The sequence below is a fragment of the Hyperoodon ampullatus genome (genome assembly GCF_949752795.1).
Source record: "Hyperoodon ampullatus genome assembly, chromosome: 2".
Lineage (NCBI taxonomy): Eukaryota > Metazoa > Chordata > Mammalia > Artiodactyla > Ziphiidae > Hyperoodon > Hyperoodon ampullatus.
Window position 1 is genome coordinate 114,639,725 of NC_136915.1, and position 12,943 is coordinate 114,652,667.

The window sequence follows — 12,943 nt, forward strand, 5'->3', positions numbered from 1 at the left end:
AATAAGCAGTGCTTTCGAAATGAACATAACTCTTGGCCTCATGCATGACAGATGAATTAAGAACCAGTATAAAAACTTGCATGAACTGAGTACAAATCTAGCAGCTGATGAAAGTCAAATTTAAATTTTCTGAGCGTCTCTTCTCTGCAATGGCACCAGGTTAAACATCTGTCTGGGGGAAGGGTGACTGACGGGGGGATCCAGAGGATTTCCTCTGAAAACTAGCACCTGTTTAATAAGCTAGCCATTCTGCACATGTCCCTGAGACAATGAGGCCACCTGAGACCCACCCCCATTCAGGCCTGTCCAACTCACCTGGTGGGGACTTGCTGGTCTCCACTTCTGGAGCAGTCTTGGGGGAGGCAAAGGTGGTAGGAGGCTTCTCAGCAGGGTCTCCAATGGCTTCGTCTGTCATTTCATCCTCTTTCTGCAGGTTTTCCATTCCTTCTGCTTCTTCTTCCTCTTCTTCCTCAGGTTCAGAGTTCTCTTCCTGGGAGTTCTCTTCCTCAGACTCACCCTCCTGACTCATGCGCCTTTCAGATGCAAGCCAAGTCAGTTTCTCCATTGTTTCCTGCAAAACACCCCAAAGAGTGTTCAAGAGAGCTATAGTGGCTCACGAAGTGCTGACTGTACAGACTTTTTCAGGAGAAAACTGAGGTTAATTAACTGATTGGGGGGTGGGAAGCAGATTTTTGGGGGGGGTTTGGGTTTTTTTTTTGCTTTTGTTTTCTAGCCATGCTGCACAGCTTGCGAGATCTTAGTTCCCTGACCAGGGATCGAACCCAGGCCCCAGCAGTGAAAGTGCCAAGTCCTAACCCCTGGACCACCAGGGAATTCCCAAGCAGTTGTGTTTTGAAAGGTCGAGCCTGAAGATAATTTTCTTTTGCCAGGGTCCATACTTATGATTTTTTTTTAGGTCATTTAAATCGTGCTCAAATGATTCAATTTAACGTTTAAATGAGTTTAAGTCAAATGTAATAAGCAACATTTCACTCTTTCTCTCTCCTCTCACCTCAAGCCCCAAATTATGTCCCGTGATACCTTAAAAAGTCAAAAATGATTTTAGGACTATCTATAGTGCAAAAAGCAAGCAGGTGGCCTATCAATAAATTAAGCCTATTACTGAGTCCACAAAATACTGGAGAACAGTCCCCAACTCTCACCTGGAGTTCCGGGACAGAGAGCACAGATTCCTCAGAAGCTGATGACATCTCATCTTCCTCATCTTGGGTAAGGTCATCAAAGTCCTCTTCTTCCTCTTCCTCTGGCCCATCCTTCTCTCCTCCAGTTTCTGGCCCAGCTGGGGTCCCCACTGACTGACCATCAACACTGCATAAGTCTTCGGGCTTCCCTGAGGGGCTGCTAAGCACCATTTCAGGGTCAGTGGAGGTTGAAGCATTCCTTGGGGACCCCTTGCTCACATCTCCTGAGTTTCCTTCATCAGCAGGCTCTTGAGAAGCTGAAGGGGTCTTAGCTGGTTGACTCCTCTCCTCCTCCTGTTGTAGGACCATCTGTTTCTTCACCTCTCTAGGCCCGCTTGACTCCTCACTTGTGAAACCAGCATCCAATTCCACAGAGTGTTCTTCTTTGATTTCATCACAGCTGTCCTGCTCTGGGGATCCACCAGAGATGTCCTCCCCGGGGTCTTTAGGTTCCATCTTAATGATTTCCTCTAAACCCTCAGGAGAAGTGTTGAGAGATTCTTGGAAGCCCTGAGGCAGTGGTTCTGCAGCCTGCCTCCCCTCCTCTGTTTTCACAAGAGTCCAGCCATAGGCACTGCTCTCTGACAACTGTTCCTGGCACACTCTGTCTGCTGGTGGAGGCCCTGGGCTGTGCTCCTCTTTAGGGAAGACAGCAGCACAGAGAGGAGATAGTTCCTGAGGTTCTAATTTGGGTTCTAGGCCTTGAAAGGCATTTTTCCCCTCAGCCAAAGGACAACCTATGTCCACACTCACTTGGGCTTTATCTTCAGGGGTAGATGGTACAGAAAGATTCACAGAATTGCCAGAAACAATTAAGGGTGGGATGGAGGAGGCCACAAGGGGCTGGTTCAACGGACAGGGGAAGGAAGTAGGGTTAACCAAGAGGGTAGTGATGGGAATGGTCTGAGGACTCTGCGCCACAGTTGCACTGACAGGCTGGATCATGTTGCAGCCACTGCCAAGGCTCACAACCTTCACGGTGGTGGCAGGAACAGTGAAGATAACAGGCGCAGGGTGGATGAGGGGGGCAGGCTTCAGACAGAGAGAGGGCTTGGCCCCCTTTCTCTTTGAGGCTCTCCGTTTCACACATGGCTTTCGAAACTTAGAAGGAGCAAGTGAGGGCAGCATTACCTTGGGCACAGGGGCAGAGGAGAGCAGGGTCTGGGGCTCAGGCTGAGGGAAGCTGGTCCTGGCCTCAGGGGGCGTAGTAGGCAGCACTGTTGGAGACTCAAAACTATCACCCCCAGGGACCCCCAGTGGAGGGCCACCTGGCACTGTCTGTAAGACAGTAGCTGGCTGGATCACGTGAGGAATCGGGACCACCATTTTGCTCGGAGGGGCTTCTGACTGAGTTGACCTAGCTGCTGTTTTCCCAGAGCTGGAGCTAGGCTGGAGAGAGGGGCTGGGTCTGATGAGGAGGGGCTTCAGGACTGATGACCGCTTCTGTCTCCAGGCCTTCCTAGAAAAACGGTTGGCAACTGGCTTCAGCTTCAGGACTACACCCTTAGGCAGTAGCAATGGGTACCAAGTTTCGCTCCCCAGTTCCGAGCTGCCTTTTCCTAGGCCTGGGTCTGAGTTGATCTCAGTGGTTCCGGTCACATTTCCTACCTCTCTGGCATCATCAGTTATGCGCTGAAGTTCCTCCTGAATGGATGGCAGACTGGCCTATTGGGAACAAGAACACTCGGATCTAGCACATGCCAGAATTTGGTAAAAATAATTGGGCTTTCTAGCCCAGAGATAAACCCATGTACATATGGTCACCTTATCTTTGACAAAGGAGGCAAGAATATACAATGGAGAAAAGACAGCCTCTTCAATATGTGGTGCTGGGAAAACTGGACAGCTATATGTAAAAGAATGAAATTAGAACACTCCCTAACACCATACACAAAAATAAACTCAAGATGGATCAAAGACCTAAATGTAAGGCCAGACACTGTAAAACTCTTAGAGGAAAACATAGGCAGAACACTCTATGACATAAACCACAAGATCCTTTTTGACCCACCTCCTAGAGAAATGGAAATAAAAACAAAAATAAACAAATGGGACCTAATGAAACTTAAAAGCTTTTGCACAGTAAAGGAAACCATAAACAAGACGAAAAGACTACCCTCAGAAAGGGAGAAAATATTGGCAAATGAAGCAACTGACAAAGGATTAATCTCCAAAATATACAAGCAGCTAATGCAGCTCAATATCAAAAAAACAAAAAACCCAATCCAAAAATGGGCAGAAGACCTAAACAGACATTTCTCCAAAGAAGACATACAGATGGCCAACAAACACATGAAAGGATGCTCAACATCGCTAATCATTAGAGAAATGCAGATCAAAACTACAATGAGGTATCACCTCACACCGGTCAGAACGGCCAGCATCAAAAAATCTACAAACAGGGCTTCCCTGGTGGTGCAGTGGTTGAGAGTCCACCTGCCGATGCAGGGGACACGGGTTCACGCCCCAGTCCAGGAAGATCCCACATGCTGTGGAGCGGCTGGGCCAGTGAGCCATGGCCACTGAGCCTGCACGTCTGGAGCCTGTGCTCCGCAACGGGAGAGGCCACACCAGTGAGAGGCCCGCATACCGCAAAAAAAAAAAAATCTACAAAACAATAAATGCTGGAAAGGGTGTAGAGAAAAGGGAACCCTCCTGCCCTGCTGGTGCGAATGTAAACTGATACAGCCACTATGGAGAACGGTATGGAGGTTCCTTAAAAAACTAAAAAGAGAACTATGATATGACCCAGCAATCCCACTACTGGGCATATACCCTGAGAAAACCGTAATTCAAAAAGATACATGTACCACAATGTTCACTGCAGCACTATTTACAATAGCCAGGACATGGAAGCAACCTAAATGTCCACCAACAGATGAATGGATAAAGAACATGTGGCACATATATACACTGGATTATTACTCAGCCATAAAAAGGAACGAAACTGAGTTATTTGTAATGAGGTGGATGGACCTAGAGTCTGTCATACAGAGTGAGGTAAGTCAGAAAGAGAAAAACAAATACCGTATGCTAATGCACATATATGGAATCTAAAAAACAGTAATGATGAACCTAGTAGCAGGGCAGAAATAAAGATGCAGACATAGAGAAAAGACTTGAGGACACAGGGCAGGAAGGGGAAGCTGGGACTAAGTGAGAGAGTAGCACTGACATATACACACTACCAAATGTAAAATGGATGGCTAGTGGGAAGCTGCTGCATAGCACAGGGAGATCAGCTCAATGCTTTGTGACCACCTAGAGGGGTGGGAGAGGGAGGGTGGGAGGGAGGCTCAAGTGGGAGGGGATATGGGGATATATGTATACATACAGCTGATTCACTTTGTTGTACAGCAGAAACTAACACACCATTGTAAAGCAATTACACTCCAATAAACATATTAAAAAAATAATAATTGGGCTTTCTAGATGTTAGGTACCTTTCCAGGACAGTCTCTAGACATCTTTTTAAGAAGGATTTTTCTGCATGATATCAGATATTTCTAAAAAGACCACATTCCAATTATATACTCTAGAAACTCTCCTCTGAATTTCCTTTAAGAAACTAGCATTTTAACCACTATTTTTAAAAGGTTATAGAATCAGGTGGAGAAGTGGGAGAGGAAGGGTAACTGAAGAAGATTTCTTACGTCCTAGTTCTACAACTAAAGCATCAGAGGTGTGAAGTAGCCTTTGACATTTCTGCCGGGTTTCTACTGACCTTCTACTTCAGACACACTTTGAGGAGGAGGGCTGTACCTTTAACCAGAATGGAAGCCGGTGTTCTTCCCTCTCTACAGGTGGCTTCCACTGATGTGGCTGGATCTCTTCACAGCACTTCATTAAGATGGGCAGCTGTCTGGTCTTCCTATAAAACTGAGCATGAAGAAATTAAGCATGAGTCACATTCCTTCCAGAAACACTGCCCTTTGTCAGGGTAGGGAGTGCGGTGGGCAGCAGTTTGAGACAGACACACACATATCCATATACACGTATCCATGAACACCATATGCTGACTGCTTCTGCATTTCAAATTAAGCTAATCTCTAATTAAGAAATATTTTATCATTACTCAATATCTTCTGACGTGCTCCATTCTGGTCACCAGGAAGGGAAAAGTTCAGGTCACAGAAAAGGAAGCACATGGTCAGTCATCTTATCTAAAATTTGCTCCTGCTCAGCAGCCGCAGTGAGAGTGCCTTATTAATCCTTATCCTGGCCCATGGAAGCTTCCTTTTAAGCAAATAATGGTGCAAAGGACATTAGAAGGGAAGGAAAGAAGAACAGCAAGACTGAGACAGTTCAGTTTTAAGAGTGAATGAAGAGGGGAATTGAACTTACACTGACAATAAGCGCCAGACACTGTGCTACAAGCTGAGCATACAAATAAGGAAGCAACCCCTGCTCTCAAGGAGCTTACAGACCAGTGAGAGAGACAGTCAAGTAGAAACCAATAATGACATTCTGTGTAAGAAAGTACAAAGATGTGCACAAAAAATGACACACAACTCAAACTTGAAAATGAAAGATCTTTCTGGAGCAGGTGCAACTACAGAAAAATCTTAAAGAAACAGAGTTTGCTAAATGAAGCAGGGGAGGGCAGAATATAATTCATTTTCAAAATCATGAATGTGTTTAAGGAACCACAAAGAGATCGGTCTGGCTACAACTAAAGGAATGCAAAGAGACTTCAGAAGACAAGTCAGAGGTAGGCAGGAGAGGCCTTCTGTGCCATGTCAAGCAGTCTCAACTCTACGCTGAAGGATTAGACAGAGGTGGCTATGGCAGCAATCTGAAGAATGGAATAAATGGAGCCAGAATTAGAGACACCAGTTATAAAACTACTGCATTAATGCAGGTGTAACTTAATTCAGGTGCCTGAGCCAAGGCAGTGGGCAACAGAGTAGGAAATGGAGTAAGAAAACTGAAGACTTGGTGACAGACAGACAGACGGGAGTGATCAAGCAGAAGGAGTTGAGTGTAACTCCTAGGTTTATGGACTGAGAAAAGGGCTACACAGTAATGTTATACACAAAGAACATATCCAAGCAGAGGTTAAGTTGGATGGAGGGGAGTCAGCTGGTGGTGGTGGTGCCAGTGGCAACAACTGGAGGGTGCAAAGGGAGACACAGTTCAGTCTGAGGCATCAGTGAGGCAACTTAGCTAAGAATTCCTTTAAACAGGTGACTTCATTGAGCCGGAGCTCAGGAGAGAAACCCGGACCAAAGACACAGATTTGAAAATCATGAAGAGACAGACACCACCAAAAATCAGCAATCTGGATGAGACCACACACTGCAAATTTACTGTGGAACACTGACATTTAAGGGTAGAGCAGGGGAAGAAGAGTTCACGAAAGAGCAGCCTGAGGTAAAAGTCCTGGTATCACAGGAGATAAGAGTATAGGAGTCTGAAGAAGGAATGTGTGAACAACATTATCAAAGTATCAATGTAACTGCAAAGTTAAATAGGATAAGAGCAGAAAAGTATCCACTGGATAGCCAATCAGGAAATAATTCGAGATGTTTGTGGAGATAATATCCACACTCTCATAGGTTAAAGAGTTAAAGGGGGGGTGCTTCCTTAGTGGCGCAGTGGTTGAGAATCCGCCTGCCAATGCAGGGGACACGGGTTTGAGCCCTGGTCCAGGAAGATCCCACATGCCACGGATCAACTAAGCCCGTGTGCCACAACTACTGAGCCTGTGCTCTGGAGCCCTCAAGCCACAACTACTGAGCCCATGTGCTGTAACTACTGAAGCCCTTGTGCCTACAGCCCATGCTCCACAGCGAGAGAAGCCACTGCAGTGAGAAGCCCGCACGCTGCAACGAAGAGTACACCCTGTTCACCACAACTAGAGAAAGCCCGCGCACAGCAACAAAGACCCAGCACAGCCAAAAATAAATAAATAAAATAAATAAATTTATTTTTAAAAAAAAGTTAAGGGGGTACTTCCCTGGTGGTGCAGTGGTTAAGAATCCGCCTGCCAATGCAGGGGGACATGGGTTTGATCCCTGGCCCAGGAAGATCTCACATACCGCGGAGCAACTAAGCCCGTGTGCCACGACTACTAAGCCTGCACTCCAGAGCCCATGAGCCACAACTACTGAGCCCACGTGCCTAGAGCCCGTGCTCCACAACAAAGACAAGCCACCACAATGAGAAGCATGCGCACCGCAAGGAAGAGTAGCCCCCGCTCGCCACAACGAACACCCAATGCAGCCAAAAATAAATAAATAAATAAATGTATTAAAAAACAAAAAGAGTTAAGGGGTAACTTACTGTTAAGACAGGCAGATTAAACACATCTATTTGGGTTTGTTCCCTCTTGAATCCCCATGAAAACAACAGAAAGGAAATTTTTAAAGGTAAAAGCCTAAAAGGAGAGACAGAATGAGAGAAAAAGTAGCAACAAAATTCTCAGGACTTCCCTGGTGGCGCAGTGGTTAGAAATCCGACTACCGGGCTTCCCTGGTGGCGCAGTGATTAAGAATCCACCTGCCAGTGCAGAGGACAGGTGTTCGAGCCCTGGTCCAGGAAGATCCCACATGCCGCAGAGTAACTAAGCCTGTGCACAACTATTGAGCCTGTGCTCTAAAGCCCGCGAGCCACAACTACTGAGCCCACACGCCTAGAGCCCGTGCTCCGCAACAAGAGAAGCCACCGCAATGAAAAGCCTGCACACCGCAACAAAGACCCAACTCAGCCAAAAATAAGTAAATAAAATAAATAAATTAAAAAAAGAAAAGAAAGAAAGAAATCCGACCAGAAATGCAGGGGACACGGGTTTGAGCCCTGGTCCAGGAAGATCCCACATGCTGCAGAGCAACTAAGCCCGTGCGCCACAACTACTGAGCCTGTGCTCTAGAGTCTGCCAGCCACAACTACTGAGCCTGCGTGCCACAACTACTGAAGCCCACACACCTAGAGTCCATGCTCTGCAACAAAAGAAGCCACCGCAATGAGAAGGCTGTGCACCACAACAAAGAGTAGGTCCTGCTCACTGCAACTAGAGAAAGCCCGCGTGCAGCAATGAAGACTCAGTGCAGCCAAAAATAAATAAATTTATTAAAAAAATTTTTTTTCAAAGCTAAAAAGCAGATGGAGGAGTGGCAAGTCACATAGAAGAATGAAGAAAACCAAATCCCATGTGGAGAAAAGTTATGGGTCAACTAAATTTATGTCAAAGACTGGCAAAAGGATAAGACACCAGATACCTCCAGAAGTGGAGGAATTAAAAACAGGTCGAGATGAGGAGGACAGGTTTTAAATCTGCTGAAGAGGCAGTTAGACCCCGAATCCCCTCTCTTGTTTGATGTAGCCCAGTGACAGCTTCTCCCCCTACCCTGGCAGAAAGAAGCCAGGGTTGTGGAAAAGATGCTCTCTGAACTGAGGCTGTCAGGCATATGAGGGCAGGCGTACTATGCTGATCAAGTATAGAAGAGAAAACTCCAGCCTCTTTCCTCTCCTGCTTTCCCACATTCCCTCTGTCATTTGCTATTAAAGAATATTCAATGAACAACAATAAAAATAGCTATTAGACATCTTAAATATGATAGAAAAAATAAAGAACTCAAGTCAGCAGAACGGTTAGAAGAAAAAGCTGAAGTAGTATCTCCAAAAGTACAACAAAAAGACAGAGCAATGGGAAAAAAGAAGAAAAGCAAGATGAGAAGATGAGCCTGAGAGGTCTAACATCTGACCACTGAGCACCATAGGAGAGAACAGACCAGAAGAAGGGAAGGAAACCATCAATATGTAACTCAAGTACATTTCCCAATACTGAAACCTATGAGTTTCCAAAGTAAAGTTTATCAAGTACCTTGCATAATTAATGAAACTAGACACATACTGAGGCATATTATCATGAAATTTCAAAACACTAGAGAAAAAGGAAAAATCCTACATACTGCCAGAGGGAGAGGAAAAACAGGTGTAACATAAAGGTTCAAGAGTCAAAAGGGCATCAAATTTCTAAAGAGCCAGCACTAGAAAATAGAAGAAAATGGAGCCCTTAAAATGTTCTGATAAAAGTGATTTTCAACCTAGAATGTTAGACCCACTGAAGTGGGAGAATAGAGACATATTTCAAACTTTTGATTTTGAATAATTATAGATTCATAGACAGGTCTCATGTACACCTGTTACATAGTAACAATAGTTACATATACATACCAGGTATATAGTACAATAGCAAAACTAGGAAATTACATTGGTCATGTCATGTCATGACAGACAATGAATACAAGTAGTTTAAACCTAAAAATTTGTTTCTCGAGCACTCTTCCTCAGAATGCTACTATGATGTGCTACACTAAAACAAGGCAAAAATGATGTGGGGTTCAGAAATAAAAGGATCCAACGTAAGTAAGAGGTGAAATGAATCCCCAGGATGATGGTGAAAAAAAAGCCAGAGAAGACGTTAGTGCAGCAAGCCAAGAGAGCAACATGGGTAGAGTGGAACAGCATCAGAGCACTCTGGTAAGGATTTCTTCAGGCAGATTGAAAATGATAGCAGGACACCTAAAATATCTGAACACACTGAAAAGAGATTTATAAAACTGAAGTAGACTTTAGTGTTGAACTGGTAATACCTACATAATAAAACCAAGTCCCACTCATCCTCCAAAAATGCAATTATTAACACCAGGAGAAACAAAATGTCCAGCAGAAAAAGCAAAGTAATTATGATACACTACATAGCTCAGCTGTGAGGAGCTTTTAATCGTGCTTATAACGTAAACTCTAAAAACAATCTAAGTGGGCTTCCCTGGTGGCGCAGTGGTTAAGAATCTGCGTGCCAATGCAGGCGACATGGGTTCAAGCCCTGGTCTGGGAAGATCCCAGATGCCACAGAGCAACTAAGCCCGTGCGCCACAAATACTGAGCCTGTGCTCTAGAGCCTATGCCCTGCAACAAGAGAAGTCTCCGCGATGAGAAGCCGCGTACTGCAATGAAGAGTAGCCCCCGCTCACTGCAACTAGAAAAAGCCCGCGCACCACAACGAAGATCCAACACAGCCAAAAAGAAATACATGTATAAAAAAAATAAAAACAATCTAAGCAAAACTGTGATATAATTATAGTGAGTGGTGAGACTATAGGAGTGTGGAGAGAACTAAGTCTTCGTCTTCCATGGTTTCAGTTTAACAGAGGAGGCCTAAATCCAAAAAATCAAGTGGGGACTTCCCTGGTGGTCCAGCGGTTAAGAATCTGCCTTCCAACACAGGGGATGGGGGTGTGATCCCTGGTCGGGGAACTAAGATCCCACATGTCACAGGGCAACTAAGGCCGCACACTCTAGAGCCTGTGAGCCACAACTAGAGAGCCTGCACGCTGCAACTACTGAGCCCATGTGCCACAATTACTGAGCCCGTGCACTCTGAAGCCCGCAAGCCACAACCAGAGAGAAGCCCACGTGCTGCAATGAAAGATCCCACATGCCACAAATGAAGATCCCACGTGCCACAACTAAGACCCAATGCAGGCAAATAAATAAATATTAAAAAAAAATCAAGTGGTAGCAAATATAAGCATGCCACCTAGATATGGAGGTAAAGGTACCATCACCCACAAAAACCTTGCTTAGCAGGAAATAGGGAGAAAAATTATTGTCTTTCATGACAAGTCTCATAGAACTATTTGATTCTTTAAAGTATACTTTATAACTTTGATATAAATATCTAAATATAAAGAGTTAAGGAGAAGGATATAAGTGGACTGTGGCCTACCCTTTGAAGAAGGTTAGAGTGGAAAAAAAATGAGAAAATGAATAGCTAGAGGAAAACAGATTCAAGAAGTATTTTAAAATTTGAACAATTTTATATTTAGGAGAAATATGTATAACAGAGGAAGAAGATGACACCCTAGAGGAAAATAATGGATCACTGTTCCTGGAAAGGAAAGAGGGCGATTAACCTAGTGTGCAGGTGGGAGGAACTAACCTTAAATAAAAGGCTATTCATTGAGACTAAGCAAAAGAAAAGGAATGGCTGCACTCAGGCGAGGTCTCCGGTGGAGCGTGCAGGGAGCACTTACTTTAATGATGTTGTCAGGAGCTCTGTTCATGTTGAGGTTCTTGATTCTCACTGTCAGCTGGTGGGCAGTCTTGCAAGTGAGAAGGTACTTGCTGATTAGAGGCTTAGGAAACTCGGTCCCTTCAAAGTGCTTCAGTCCTAAAGCTAACAAACTGAGAAAGGGGCAGTGACACTCAATCTCACCTGACAGTCCATCCTGCTGAAAAGCCTCCCAGATGAACTCCACATTCTATAACCCACTTTTTCTACATCTAATTCTCGTACAAGTTAATGGCAATTCAATAGAAAATTTCAGATATTTACTGAGTGCTAAGAAGTACTATGTGAATAAGACTAAATGAGGAGTTCCCAATCAAGTGAGAAGAGGAAAAACCAGGCATAAATCACTAATAAATGTCAGATCATGACACACTTTATACTAATAATACAAATGAAATTTGAAGCAAGAAGAACTGCTCTAACAAAACTAATATAAAATGAATATTGGGCACCATGTTAGGCATATTAAATAGCACCAACACTACCTCCCAACATAACATATTCAATTACAGTTACCTATGTACATATTTGCTGATGGCAGTGGGGAAATACAAATCAAGAGCCATAAAAGTGTTCATAACCTTTATCGAATAATCTCACTCTTGAGAATTTACCTAAAGAGATAAAGTGGAAAGATTTTCAAAAGCTCTATGTACAAAGATCCTTGGTGAAGCCTCACTCAGAACAGCTAAACAAGAGCGGGGGGTGGGCAGACTGGCAAATAAAAGGACTATCACAGGGCCATTAATATTGCCTTAAAAGACAATATACAGAAACAAAAATAAGACAATGTTACAGCATGGAATCTGATAGAAAAAACAATTTCAAGAAGACGTTAAGTTAAAAAAAGCAAAACAAAATTACACTTATATTGCCAATAATTATGTAAGAAATGCAAAAAGAAAAATCATTGTCTTGGGGTGGTTAGGATAATGGATAAAAAAATTTTCCTCTAACAGTATTACAAGATAAGTTTTTACAGTAAATAAAAGACAAAAAACAACTTAAAATGTTTCAAAAATGTGTATGTCATTCCCTAAAAAAAGCAGTATTTGGCACTGCTGGAACAAGCACATACTACAGAACTGCGCCCATCTACACTGCTTTTCTTTTTGTCTTTTGTGTCAGTTCATTATTATACAGGTCTTCTCCTTGGGATATTTTGTGCTCTTGTTCACCTCACAGTAAACCCTTACTTGTCCTCCGCCTTGGTGAAGAAAATCTTATCCTGAGGATTCTTTGCCTTCAGAGAACACACTGGAAGTAGCTCTGGATACATGAAAACCTTGCTTGTGGCTAGGATCCAAGCCACTTGCTTTGGCAAACAGGGAAATTCATAGGCTGTAAGAAAAGAATTCGTGATAAATGAAATTCTAGAACAAAAGAGGGCTTCACAAAAGCTTCTGAATGCATTTTTGCATTTAGATAGAGCCACCCCTACCTAACGTGATGCCCTTCCACCCACATGCCCCCCTCCCAAAAGTTTCCACAATCTTTCTCAGCCTAACATACACCTAAAAGGAGTCCCATTCAATGTTATTAAAAGTTGATTCTCTTTTTCTTTCCTGTGTGGAATACTTAACACACTAAGTAACATAAGCACTTATAAAGTACCTAGTAATACCTGGCAGATAGTGTATGCTCAAAAAATTTTTACCTCCTT

The 12,943-nt window shown here is 43.8% G+C and overlaps 1 protein-coding gene across 1 annotated transcript in view; it reads right to left on the reverse strand.

Moving 5' to 3' along the window:
* Positions 1-12,943, reverse strand: part of GON4L (gon-4 like) — an 89,901-nt gene that overhangs the window by 13,142 nt on the left and 63,816 nt on the right. Inside the window, exons 18-22 of the mRNA XM_079698475.1 lie at positions 12,477-12,621; positions 11,243-11,393; positions 4,965-5,081; positions 1,164-2,867; positions 316-571 (exon numbers count right to left, since the gene is read on the reverse strand). Coding sequence (XP_079554601.1) covers positions 316-571; positions 1,164-2,867; positions 4,965-5,081; positions 11,243-11,393; positions 12,477-12,621 — 2,373 coding nt within the window. The remainder of the gene's footprint in view (positions 1-315; positions 572-1,163; positions 2,868-4,964; positions 5,082-11,242; positions 11,394-12,476; positions 12,622-12,943) is intronic.